The following is a 12915-nucleotide window of genomic DNA, read 5'->3' on the forward strand; positions in this document are numbered from 1 at the left end:
TTCCAACAGCATCTGTCCTTTTTCAACTCATTTTGGGATATGACCAAAAGTGCAACTGTGCAGGGACACCGTACTCAACGCCATCTCAGCACAGCAGCCATCCCTCGGTCCCTCCCATGTGGACAAGTAAAAGACCATTTCCTCCTATCCATGACAAAGCGTTGAGATTCACTCTGTGCAGCACTGGTGTTTAGTGGAAAAGTAGATCTAAGATTGCGTACCACATTCTGCAGATACTCCTGTATACGTGCGTCTATTTCTATGGCAGGAATTAGTTCGCCAAATTTTGTCTTGTACCGGGGATCTAACAGTGTGGCAACCCAGTATTCAGGATTACTTCAAATTCATACAATCCGAGGGTTATGTAGGTAGTGCAGCAAGAAGGCGCTCATGTGTCTTGTGCATCCAGGAGGACCAAGTCCTTGGTGTGTTGGTGGCAGAGAGGTGAGAATCGTGCATCCTTCCTCTGCCCTCTACCCACAACCTCGCACAACCGAAATGTGAGCAAGCTCTCACTCATCTGCTGAGTCTTCCATGCCCATCGCCAGTTCGTCCTCCATTTCTTCATGGGCTCCTGCACTTTCATCAACACTTTTTGCTGATACTATGCGCCCTTGTTAATCCCTCTCCCTCACCATGACTGCCGCATAGGTGCAGCTGACCATCTGGACCTCGTAGATCTTGTTATCCCTTCCGCATATGACTCCTCCTGTACTTCCTCCCCTTCCTCTTGTCCCAACACCTGACTGCGAATAATAATTACAGTGTGCTCCATCATGTAGATGACCAGAATTGTCACGCTGAGAATGACATTGCCAGTGCTAAACATCTTCGTCGACATTTGTGAACTGTGTAGCAGGGTGCATAGGTCCTTGATCTGACACCACTCCAGCAGCGTGATCTGCACCACCTCTTGATCAAGTTATCCCAGGCTATATGTCATACCGTATTTCAGCAGGGCTCTGCGGTGCTGCCACACACGCTGCAACATGTGCAGATTCCAATTCCTGCGTGTCGGAACATCGCATTTCCGGCGTTTAACTGCCAGACCCTAAGACTTCCGGAGTGATGAAAGTTGTGGAGCTGCTGTGTGCGCACGATGGAAGTGAGCACATAGCGAGCGTGCACGCTGCACAAGGCCATGTAGGCCGTGATGGTGTTTTAAAAATTGCTGGAGAATCAGATTCAACACGTGAGCCATACAAGGCACGTGTGTCACATTGCCCTGAGGATGGCCCGCAGCCAGGTTTGCATCATTGCCGCACGCGGCTGTTAAGTCACCAACGGAGTCCGCTCCGGCAATTTGTACTCCAGTCGCCAGGTGACAACGTGTTCCTTTCATGCATAGTGCTGATGATGGGAGAGGAGTCGATGCCAGCAGTGCAGGTGGACGCAGGTTATGCTCACCCACTGGGCTGCATTACCTTGACAGATGCAGAATCTCTGGCTGAATTTAGCTGGTGGGTATCTCACAGATGAAATACCATCATTCAGCTACAACCAATGTGAAGACACCACACCCTTTTTTATGCCCATCCTGTCTGCAGACCACTGCCAGACATAGCTATGAACCTCTGGTTAATTTTACCCCCAGTTCAGTTTTATGTTTTTGTGTGCTTGTTACCTGACTACTTTTCCTGCTTGCTGTTTATGTACCTTGTTGGCCGATCCGCATTTCACCTCTGCTTGTTTTCTGATTAAGTCATGGCCGTCCCATTCTGTTCCTGTTCCTCAATTAATGTTTTGACCCTGCCTGACTACTATTCTCTGGAATAGCGGTGTGACTCACATTTCCCATACATTTCAAAGTAAAACTTTGACCGCCTGATGGCATTGAGCTCTGCTGCCAGCATAGTAAGGAGGTGTGTGGTAGTCCTTGTGCGCAGTTGCAAGGAAGGGTGGCCTGACCACACAGGGTTTGCGCCAAGGTGGAGGACCCACACGAGGTTGAAGAGGCAGAAGCAGTGTATTAACTTCTACATACAGAACAAGGATTGAAACAACTCGTGGGGACGGCAAGACTTGTACAGCAGACCCTTCTCCATCTCTCACCATAGTTTGCCAGTGCCCAGTCAGCGACATGTAACGTCCCTATCCATGCTTACTGGTCCAAGTATCGGTGGTGAAATGCACTTGTTCACACACAGAGTTTCTCAAGGAAGCGGTGATGTTGTGTGCGACATGCTGGTGTAGCGCAGGCACACCTTTCTTAGAGAAGTAGTGGCGACTGGGCATCTGGTACTGGGGCACAGTGACAGACATAAGGTTTCTAAAATCCTGTGTGTCCACCATGCGGAAAGGCAGCATTTCGGTAGCCAACAGCTTACAGAGGGAAAGAGTCAACCTCTTAGCTTTGTCATGGGTCGCAGGAAGTGGCCTTTTATTTGACCACATCTGAGGGACAGAGATCTGGCTGCTGTGTGTAGACGGTGTTGAGTAGGGTGTCCCTGGAAAAATGCAGGTTTGTGAAGAAAGTGCAGGCGGAGACATGATGTTGCCTTCATCTTGCCTTCAGATCTGTTCATCTTGTATCATTTTTAAAAAACACAGCAAGCAAGGGTTACTCCAAGCGGAGTCTACCTTTTTTCCAAAAATTGGGCACACAGACACCCCATCAGTGGCAGCACTTGTGCCATAGCTGCAAACAGGATGTTTTGATTTGCATCAAGCACATTCAAAAATACGCCATAATTAACCGTCCCCAGCATGACACCGGGGTAGGTAGATAAAGTCTTTGCTGAACCATGACTTGGTCATCTTGTCTCCTTTTAAAAACAATGTAAGCAAGGGTTACTCCAAGCGGAGCCTCCCTTTTTTCCAAAAATTGTGCCCCACACACACCCACCCATTCAGTGGCAGCACTTGTGCCCTAGTTGCAAACAGGATGTTTTGATTTGCATCAAGCACATTCCAAATCCACAAGCATTTACTCTCCCCAGGATGACACAGGGGTAGTAAATTCATTCTGGATCCATGACTTGTTCATTTTGATGAACGTCAGTCTGTCCACATTGTCACTGGACAGACGCGTGCGCTTATCTGTCAGCACACACCCAGCAGCACTGAAGACACGTTCAGAGACAACGCTGGCAGCTGGACACGACAAAATCTTCAAGGCGTAACTGGAGAGCTCTGGACATTTTTCTAGATTTGAAGCCCAAAAGGAGCAAGGCTCCATTTGAAAAGTCATTGCATCGATGTTCATTTGGAGATACTCCTGTATCATCCTCTCCATCCGTTGACTATGTGTCAGACTTGTTGTCTCTGGTGGCCTTGCAAAGGAGGGTCTAAAAAAATTATGAAAAGATTCCATAAAATTGCTGTTACCAGCACCAGATCCGGTCCTACTGGTACGGGTAGACTGTTGAAGATGACGAGGCCGTCCCATGTTTGTCAAGTTCCAACTGGAAGAATCACTCCCTTCACCTGCACGGTTGTTTGGTGGAAAAGCCGAGCTAAGATCGAGTAACAGCTTCTGCTGATACTCCTGCATACGTGCGTCCCTTTCTATGGGTGGAATTATGTCACAAAATTTGGACTTGTACCGGGGATCTAATAGTGTGGCAAGCTAGTAGTCATCATCACTTCTAATTTTGACAATACGAGGGTCATGTTGGAGGTAGTGCAACAAGAAGGCACTCATGTGTCTTGCGCAGCCATGCGGACCAAGTCCACGCTGTGTTTGTGGCATAGAGGTGCTAACCGTTCTTTCTTCCTCTGACATCTCCCCCCAACCTCTTTCAACTGAAATTTGACCAAGCTCCCCCTCATCTGCTGAGTCTTCCATGTCCATGGACAGTTCGTCCTCCATATCTTCATGTCCTCCTGCACCTTCCTCAACATTTCTCCTGCTACCATGCGCCCTTGTTGATCCCTGTCCCCCATGGTCCCATGCCTGCCGTGTTGGTGATGATGAACGTCTGGACCTTGGTGATGTTGTTGTGTCTTGCGCATATGAATCCTCCTGTAGTTCCTCCCCTTCATGTTGTCCCACCCCCTGACTCCGAATAGTGTTTAGCGTGTGCTCCAGCATGTAAATGACTGGAATCGTCATGATGATAATGGCATTGTCAGCGCTAAACATATTCGTCGCCATGTCGAAACTGTGCAGAAGGGTGCATAGGTCCTTGATCTGAGATCACTCCATCAGGGTGATCTGCCCCACCTCTGCATCTCGTTGGCCCAGGCTATACGTCATGACGTATTGCACCATGGCTCTGCGGTGCTGCCACAGTCGCTGTAACATGTGGAGAGTTGAATTCCAGCGTGTCGCCACATCGCATTTCAGGCGATGAACCGGCAGGCCGAAAGACTTCTGGAGCGATGCAAGTCGCTCAGCTGCGGCGCTTGAACGGCGGAAGTGAGCAGACAGTTTTCGTGCCCTGTTCAGAAGGCCATCTAGGCCGGGATAGTGTGTTAAAAATTGCTGGACGACAAGGTTCAACACGTGAGCCATACAAGGTACGTGTGTCACCTTGCCCAGGCGAAGTGCCGCACCCAGGTTTGCAGCATTGTCGCACACGGCCTTACCAGGCTGCAGGTTGAGTGGAGACAACCATTTATGAAACTCGGACCGCAGAGCTGACCACAACTCCTCAGCTGTGTGACTCTTATTCCCAAGACATGTCAAGCTAAAGACCGCCTGATGCCGTTGCGCTCTGCTGCCAGCATAGTAATGAGGGTTGCGTGATTCCTTCTGCGCAGTGAGAACGCTGGTGGCCTGACCAGGCAGGCTTGGGGTGGAGGTGGAGGACCCAGATGAGGTGGAGGATGCAGAAGCAGTGGCGGAACTTGGACAGACAGAGGATTGACACACAAGTCGTGTGGACGGCAAGACTTGTGCAGCAGACCCTTCACCATCTATCACCATAGTTACCCAGTGGCCAGTCAGCGACATGTAACGTCCCTGTCCATGCTTACTGGTCCAAGTATCGGTGGTGAAATGCACCCGTTCACACACAGAGTTTCTCAAGGAAGCGGTGATGTTGTGTGTGACATGCTGGTGTAGCGCGGGCACACCTTTCTTAGAGAAGTAGTGGTGACTAGGCATCTGGTACTGGGGCACAGCGACAGACATAAGGTCTCTAAAATCCTGTGTGTCCACTAGGCGGAAAGGCAGCATTTCGGTAGCCAACAGCTTACAGAGGGATAGAGTCAACCTCTTAGCTTTGTCATGGGTCGCAGGAAGTGGCCTTTTATTTGACCACATCTGAGGGACAGAGATCTGGCTGCTGTGTGTAGACGGTGTTGAGTAGGGTGTCCCTGGAAAAATGCAGGTTTGTGAGGAAAGTGCAGGCGGAGACATGATGTTGCCTTCATCCAACGTTGGTGCTATCGATGTTTGAGAGAGCTGTACACAATCACTTGTTTCCCCTTCCAAACCAACTGACGACCTACCAAGCAAACTGCCTGTTGCGGTTACAGTGGTGGAAGTTGTGGGTGGAAAAACAGGTGTGACAGCTGTCCCCACAGTCCTAGAAGATGACGAGCGCGCGGATGCACTGGAAGGGGCAGGCGGTGGATGTTTGGCTCCGCTAGGCCGCATTGCAGCACGGTGAGCTTCCCACCAGGCCATATGATATTTATTCATGTGACGATTCATGGAAGAAGTTGTCAAACTGCTGAGGTTTTGACCTCTACTAAGATAACCATGCCAAATGTTACAGATCACATAATTAGGGCGATCTTTTTTTATGTCAAAAAAGGACCAGGCTAGGCAAGGCTTAGAGGCCATGCGACCTGTTGATCCACCCCGAATAATGCTCAGAGGCAGAGTGTTGGCTGAGGATGCAGTTGTAGACGTGCTACCAGTGCTCCGACTGTGTCCAGGAAGACGCAAGGTTACTTCGACGTCGGTTGCATCCTCCTCCACCGCCTCTGTTGACCTCCTCGAGTGTCTGACTGTAAATTGACAGTAGGTGGGATCTAGGACTTCATCATCAATTGTTGTGTTTGCACTCCCCTCCCCCTCAGACAGAGCCTCTTCTTGCCCTGACCGAATATTTAAGTTGTCATCCCAATCGGGTATCTGCGTCTCATCTTCATCAGTATGTTCCTCATTGTCTATAACCACATTTGTTGGAAAGGCAGCATTTTGGTAGCCAACAGTTTGCAGATGATGAAAGTCAACCTCCAAGCCATGTCATGCCCTTCTAAAAGCATGTAAAACACAGCGAGGGGACTCCAACCACAGTCTCCCTCGTTTCCACTAACTGGGCCACACACACCCCACTTGACTGGCATCGGTTGAGCCCCCTTTTGAAAAAGAAAAAGATGCTTTGCATGAAGCACTTTCAAAAATACGCGTGCCTTTCCCGTCCCCTGGCTGACCCAGGGGAAGAAAAGTCCTCTGAGAGCCATGACTTGTTCATCTTGGTTCTTTTAGAGACACAGCGAGGGGACTCCAACCACAGTCTTCCTCGTTTCCACTAACTGGGCCACACACACCCCACTTGACTGGCATCGGTTGAGCCCCCTTTTGAAAAAGAAAAAGATGCTTTGCATGAAGCACTCTCAAAAATACACGTGCCTTTCCCGTCCCCTGGCTGACCCAGGGGAAGAAAAGTCCTCTGAGAGCCATGACTTGTTCATCTTGGTTCTTTTAGAGACACAGCGAGGGGACTCCAACCACAGTCTCCCTCGTTTCCACTAACTGGGCCACACACACCCCACTTGACTGGCATCGGTTGAGCCCCCTTTTGAAAAAGAAAAAGATGCTTTGCATGAAGCACTCTCAAAAATACGCGTGCCTTTCCCGTCCCCTGGCTGACCCAGGGGAAGAAAAGTCCTCTGAGAGCCATGACTTGTTCATCTTGGTTCTTTTAGAGACACAGCGAGGGGACTCCAACCACAGTCTCCCTCGTTTCCACTAACTGGGCCACACACACCCCACTTGACTGGCATCGGTTGAGCCCCCTTTTGAAAAAGAAAAAGATGCTTTGCATGAAGCACTCTCAAAAATACGCGTGCCTTTCCCGTCCCCTGGCTGACCCAGGGGAAGAAAAGTCCTCTGAGAGCCATGATTTGTTCATTTTGGGTCTTTTAGAAACACAGCGAGGGGACTCCAACCACAGTCTCCCTCGTTTCCACTAACTGGGCCACACACACCCCACTTGACTGGCATCGGTTGAGCCCCCTTTTGAAAAAGAAAAAGATGCTTTGCATGAAGCACTCTCAAAAATACGCGTGCCTTTCCCGTCCCCTGGCTGACCCAGGGGAAGAAAAGTCCTCTGAGAGCCATGATTTGTTCATTTTGGGTCTTTTAGAAACACAGCGAGGGGACTCCAACCACAGTCTCCCTCGTTTCCACTAACTGGGCCACACACACCCCACTTGACTGGCATCGGTTGAGCCCCCTTTTGAAAAAGAAAAAGATGCTTTGCATGAAGCACTCTCAAAAATACGCGTGCCTTTCCCGTCCCCTGGCTGACCCAGGGGAAGAAAAGTCCTCTGAGAGCCATGACTTGTTCATCTTGGTTCTTTTAGAGACACAGCGAGGGGACTCCAACCACAGTCTCCCTCGTTTCCACTAACTGGGCCACACACACCCCACTTGACTGGCATGGGTTGAGCCCCCTTTTGAAAAAGAAAAAGATGCTTTGCATGAAGCACTCTCAAAAATACGCGTGCCTTTCCCGTCTCCTGGCTGACCCAGGGGAAGAAAAGTCCTCTGAGAGCCATGACTTGTTCATCTTGGTTCTTTTAGAGACACAGCGAGGGGACTCCAACCACAGTCTCCCTCGTTTCCACTAACTGGGCCACACACACCCCACTTGACTGGCATCGGTTGAGCCCCCTTTTGAAAAAGAAAAAGATGCTTTGCATGAAGCACTCTCAAAAATACGCGTGCCTTTCCCGTCCCCTGGCTGAACCAGGGGAAGAAAAGTCCTCTGAGAGCCATGACTTGTTCATCTTGGTTCTTTTAGAGACACAGCGAGGGGACTCCAACCACAGTCTCCCTCGTTTCCACTAATTGGGCCACACACACCCCACTTGACTGGCATCGGTTGAGCCCCCTTTTGAAAAAGAAAAAGATGCTTTGCATGAAGCACTCTCAAAAATACGCGTGCCTTTCCTGTCCCCTGGCTGACCCAGGGGAAGAAAAGTCCTCTGAGAGCCATGACTTGTTCATCTTGGTTCTTTTAGAGACACAGCGAGGGGACTCCAACCACAGTCTCCCTCGTTTCCACTAACTGGGCCACACACACCCCACTTGACTGGCATCGGTTGAGCCCCCTTTTGAAAAAGAAAAAGATGCTTTGCATGAAGCACTCTCAAAAATACGCGTGCCTTTCCCGTCCCCTGGCTGACCCAGGGGAAGAAAAGTCCTCTGAGAGCCATGACTTGTTCATCTTGGTTCTTTTAGAGACACAGCGAGGGGACTCCAACCACAGTCTCCTTCGTTGCCACTAACTGGGCCACACACACCCCACTTGACTGGCATCGGTTGAGCCCCCTTTTGAAAAAGAAAAAGATGCTTTGCATGAAGCACTCTCAAAAATACGCGTGCCTTTCCCGTCCCCTGGCTGACCCAGGGGAAGAAAAGTCCTCTGAGAGCCATGTCCACATTGTCAGTGGACAGACGCGTGTGCTTATCTGCCAGCAGACCACCAGCAGCACTGAAGACAGGTTCCGAGAGAACGCTGGCTGCAGGACATGACAAGATCCCCAAGGCGTACGTGGCGAGCTCAGGCAATTTATCAAGATTGGAAGCCTAAAATGAGCAGGGCTCAAGTTGCACAATAATGGAATCGATGTTTCCTTGCATATACTCATATATCTGTGTGTCCTCCTCTTTTTCCTTGTCCAGCTCTTTTGTTTTCACATGAGTATATGTCCTTGTCACTTTCCCATATGTTGTGAGTTGTTTGTCACCTTTTGGACACCTTTGAGGGTGTTTTCTAGGTGTTTTTCTGTGTTTGTGATTGCCTGCCATTGTTTCCTATGCAGTTCGAGTTCGGTTCGTTGAACGTTCGACGAGCCGAACTCGAACGGGAGCTCCGTTCGGCGAACCGACCTCGAGCCGAACCGGGACCGGTTCGCTCATCTCTACTCTCCATATAAAAAAAAACCTTTCTTCACTTGCACAGCCTTTGTATAAACACCAGCAAAACAGTGTATCTGCCCTTCAAAAGTGATCATTTCTGGAGCGTTTGTACAATTTAGCAGCTTACAAAGTCTGAAACCTGTATGATTTAAATATTGTCCTTTTTACAAGTGGTTACCATTAGGGATGATCGAATACCTCAAACATTCAGCTTCGCGTATATTTTCCGAATACCTCGCTGCTCTTCGACTATTCGATACGCAATGTAAGCCTATGGGAAGCCCGAATAGTACCAAATAGTTGTTATTCGGTTTTCCCATAGACTTACATTGTGTATCGAGTATTCGCGAATAGTCGAATAGCGATGAAGTATTCGAAAAATATTTGCAAAGCCGAATAATCGAAGTATTCGATCATCCCTAGTTATCATTAATTTTCCCCTATCCAGATAGGTTGAGGTCACTTGGATGTTAATAAGGCTGTGCTTTCAATATAAAACTCAAAATGGGTTCAATACACACTTAGGCCTGCGCCACACATCCGTGCCTCCGGTACGTTTTTGGCATTTTTTGCACGTACCGGAGACACGTGCTGATGTTGACATACTATTTTTAATCTAAAAAGCCTCACGTCAGTGTTTGCGCACGGAGCGTGTGTCCGTTCCGTGCGTACGTTTGAGCGTGTCGAAAAAGCGCTGACATGTCCGTTTTCCACCGGCATCACGTCCTCACGGATCCATTAAATCCTATGGGTCCGTGTTTACACGTACGTGATACGGATGGCCTCCGTATGCTATCCGTGTGGTCCGTGTCCGTGTTTTAATTAGAAAGTTTGTTACACTCTGAAATACTTTCAGGTGGCGTAGCTAACATATTTTTTTGCACAAAACTAACTGTGCATTTGCAGAAGGAGTGAGCAAGCAAGAAGTTGTAGTTCTGTGTATTGCAAGATCTATTTTGAGCAAACTTTCGTCTTCGAAATATAATAATGGCACCACGGGTGGACACGGAGAAACTTATAACAGCTGTCGAGACTCACCCACCATTATGGGATACACGTGTAGATGGTTACCATGACCGACTGACAGTTGAGCGCCATTGGAATCAAGTAGCTGAGGAAGTGTACCCCAATAATGCATGGTCTAGATGTTCTCCTGCAAAGCGTGCTAAATATGGTAAGTTGTTGTATTTTTTTATAGTTATTTATTTAATATCTATATTTGGATTTGTTCATACTTTCAAACTGTGATTGTTTTGGCATAGTTATGTTTTCTTTTAGTGTAAAATCCTATGAGAAGAATTGGTATATGTACTACTCAATATATTGAGTTCCTGTACACTTTTTTCATAGTATCACCAAACTTTCATAAGTGTCAAAAATCAAAGTATACTTAAATTTGTAATCTGACTTGGAATTCTTCATGAATTTACTTAATTAACTGATTAAACTGTCATGTGTTTTAAAATTCCCTGTTGTATTAGTCTAAATTTAGTATCACAATTGAAAATTTTTTTTTTTTTTTTTTTTAAATTAAATTGTTTAAAATGACATGTCAATATCATTACCTACATGTATCAAATAATATTTCTAGTAATTTATAGCCAAATGTCATTGCAAAAACACCAAATTATAATTTAAATATAGATGACAATTACTTAAAATATAATTATTCAGAAATATTATTTGGTTATGTGTGAATGTCTAAACATGTTTTTGAATGAAGAATATCTAAATAAATTATATTTCATCCTAAGTATTTGACCAACATAATTGTGTTAAATTGTATATTACATTTCGCAAACATTATTTAAATTAATGTGTGCAGATTTATGGAGAATGTTGCAAGTGACATATTTTTTTATTTTCCACAGTTGACTTGGTAAAAAGGCGTTGGCGTTCAGCCCGTGATCAGTACCGAAGGGAGTACAACCCTATACCATCCTCATCCAGCCAAGGCCGCAAACGCAGATATGTCTACTATGAACAAATAAGCTTCCTAGCACCCATCTTAGAAGTTACACAGTAAGTTTTGTTTTTTTTTAAAAAAAAAAAAAAAAAAACCCCTGAAGATAATTGGACAAAGATAAATGTTAAGATTGTAATATGTTTGTTCATTTCTTATAGAACGGAGGATAATCTTGACGAATCAGATGATGAACCAACAGCAGGTCCCTCTGCTACAGCCACCTCAGCATCAGAACAAGAACCTGCCAGAGAAGACATTGAAATTCCTGAGACTCAACAAGATGCAGCAAATGATTCACATGAGGGTGGGACAGAGAGTGCACAAACCAACACCCAAGGCTCATCAACGCAACAAACAACCACACCAGCTACACAATCAACACAAACAAATGTACTTCCACGTTTTGCACCACAACCTCTACGTGCAAGAAGAATCCGCAGACCTGAGGAAATGAGATCCTTACCGGAAATAATTGACACACGCATTATTCACATAATGAACACTTTAATTCCAGAAACAGATGCCGAGCGTTTTTGTCGGTCTTTATCTACTAGCTTAACCAAAATTCCTTCAGATAGGCAGGAACGTGTAAGAGCTGCTATGCTTATCCTACTGTCAGCTAGTCAGGCAGAACAGGAACCAGTGAGAGTGTATGAGGCCATAGAAAATTGGCGTACCATTATGCAACAACATACAGTCCCAAACACAACAGACAATCAAAATACAATTTCAACACAAACAACAATGGCAACTGTAATAGTCAATAATCCACTATTACAACAATCTGGACAACCTTCAATTGCTTCAAGTACGTTATTCCCAACACCAATTAGACAAGGGTATGTTGCAACCAATACTGGTGCCTTAAGCACAGTACAAAGTGCTACCTCTCAGCAACCCATGAACTATATGAATTTACAACCAACTCAAACTACTAGTTACTTTACTCAACCCACAAATATTGGTGGTTTACCTAATTTGTTTCCAGGTTCAACATACCCACAATCATTCATGATGCCTCATTATCCAATCTCAACTATGTTACCTACACCACACTTACAAACATCAGTCAACTATCCTCAAGGTCAACAACATACACACACACAATACCCAATTACCCATGTAGATCCACAGGTGTACTCAACCACAGGCAATGTGTTGGGACAAACCAGCATGCAACAGACTGTTCCACACACTACTGTAGCTAGTAATAGGAATGTTGTTCAGCAAACAACTGTTTCCATTCCTGAAAATACCATTTCTGAGGCCACACAAAACAACATACTCAGCAACACTCAGGTTACTTCACTAGAAGATCTTGTTGACTTGTGATGCACATTTTTGTTAATCTTAACAATCAAACAACAAATCTGATGAATGTGTCAAAATGTTAAAAAAGAGGGATTTCCAAAAATGTGCAAACTCAGAGTTGAAAAGATTTTAAAAACATGTGTGATTATACTTAGTGACGGATCACATATATGTTTTATGGCCTTTATTTTTGGAATTTTGTGAACACATTTTTACCCAACCAATTTGATGGTTAGATTAGTTCTAATATTCTGAAAACACAGTTTACAATTTTTTGGTCTATGTCAATGTCCAACATGATAGCAACTTAATTGGCCGACATTTTTCTACATTGTAAGCAATGCACACATTTTCTTTACAATTACTCTTGTATGTAAAGTATATTTTGTATGTTATGAAGAATAGCATCAAAATTTTCATTTAGAAAAATTTAACACAAAATGAACAATATGTACATTTTTAATGTGGATGTGAAAAAATAACATCCTTACTTTATGGATTAATATGCTTATTCTTAATAAAAGATTCTGTTTTTGAAGAAAAGAAACATGTTTATTATTGATATTTATTAATAATATTGCATTTTTTCAAT

At 45.7% G+C, this 12915-nt stretch overlaps 1 protein-coding gene across 1 annotated transcript in view; it reads left to right on the forward strand.

The window, feature by feature from the left end:
* The first annotated feature begins 10027 nt into the window (after positions 1–10027).
* Positions 10028–12915, forward strand: part of LOC142302332 (uncharacterized) — a 34093-nt gene continuing 31205 nt past the window's right edge. Inside the window, exons 1-3 of the mRNA XM_075343392.1 lie at positions 10028–10220; positions 10918–11068; positions 11171–11654. Coding sequence (XP_075199507.1) covers positions 10034–10220; positions 10918–11068; positions 11171–11654 — 822 coding nt within the window. The 5' untranslated portion in view covers positions 10028–10033. The remainder of the gene's footprint in view (positions 10221–10917; positions 11069–11170; positions 11655–12915) is intronic.

The sequence above is a fragment of the Anomaloglossus baeobatrachus genome, chromosome 4 (assembly GCF_048569485.1).
Source record: "Anomaloglossus baeobatrachus isolate aAnoBae1 chromosome 4, aAnoBae1.hap1, whole genome shotgun sequence".
NCBI lineage: Eukaryota > Metazoa > Chordata > Amphibia > Anura > Aromobatidae > Anomaloglossus > Anomaloglossus baeobatrachus.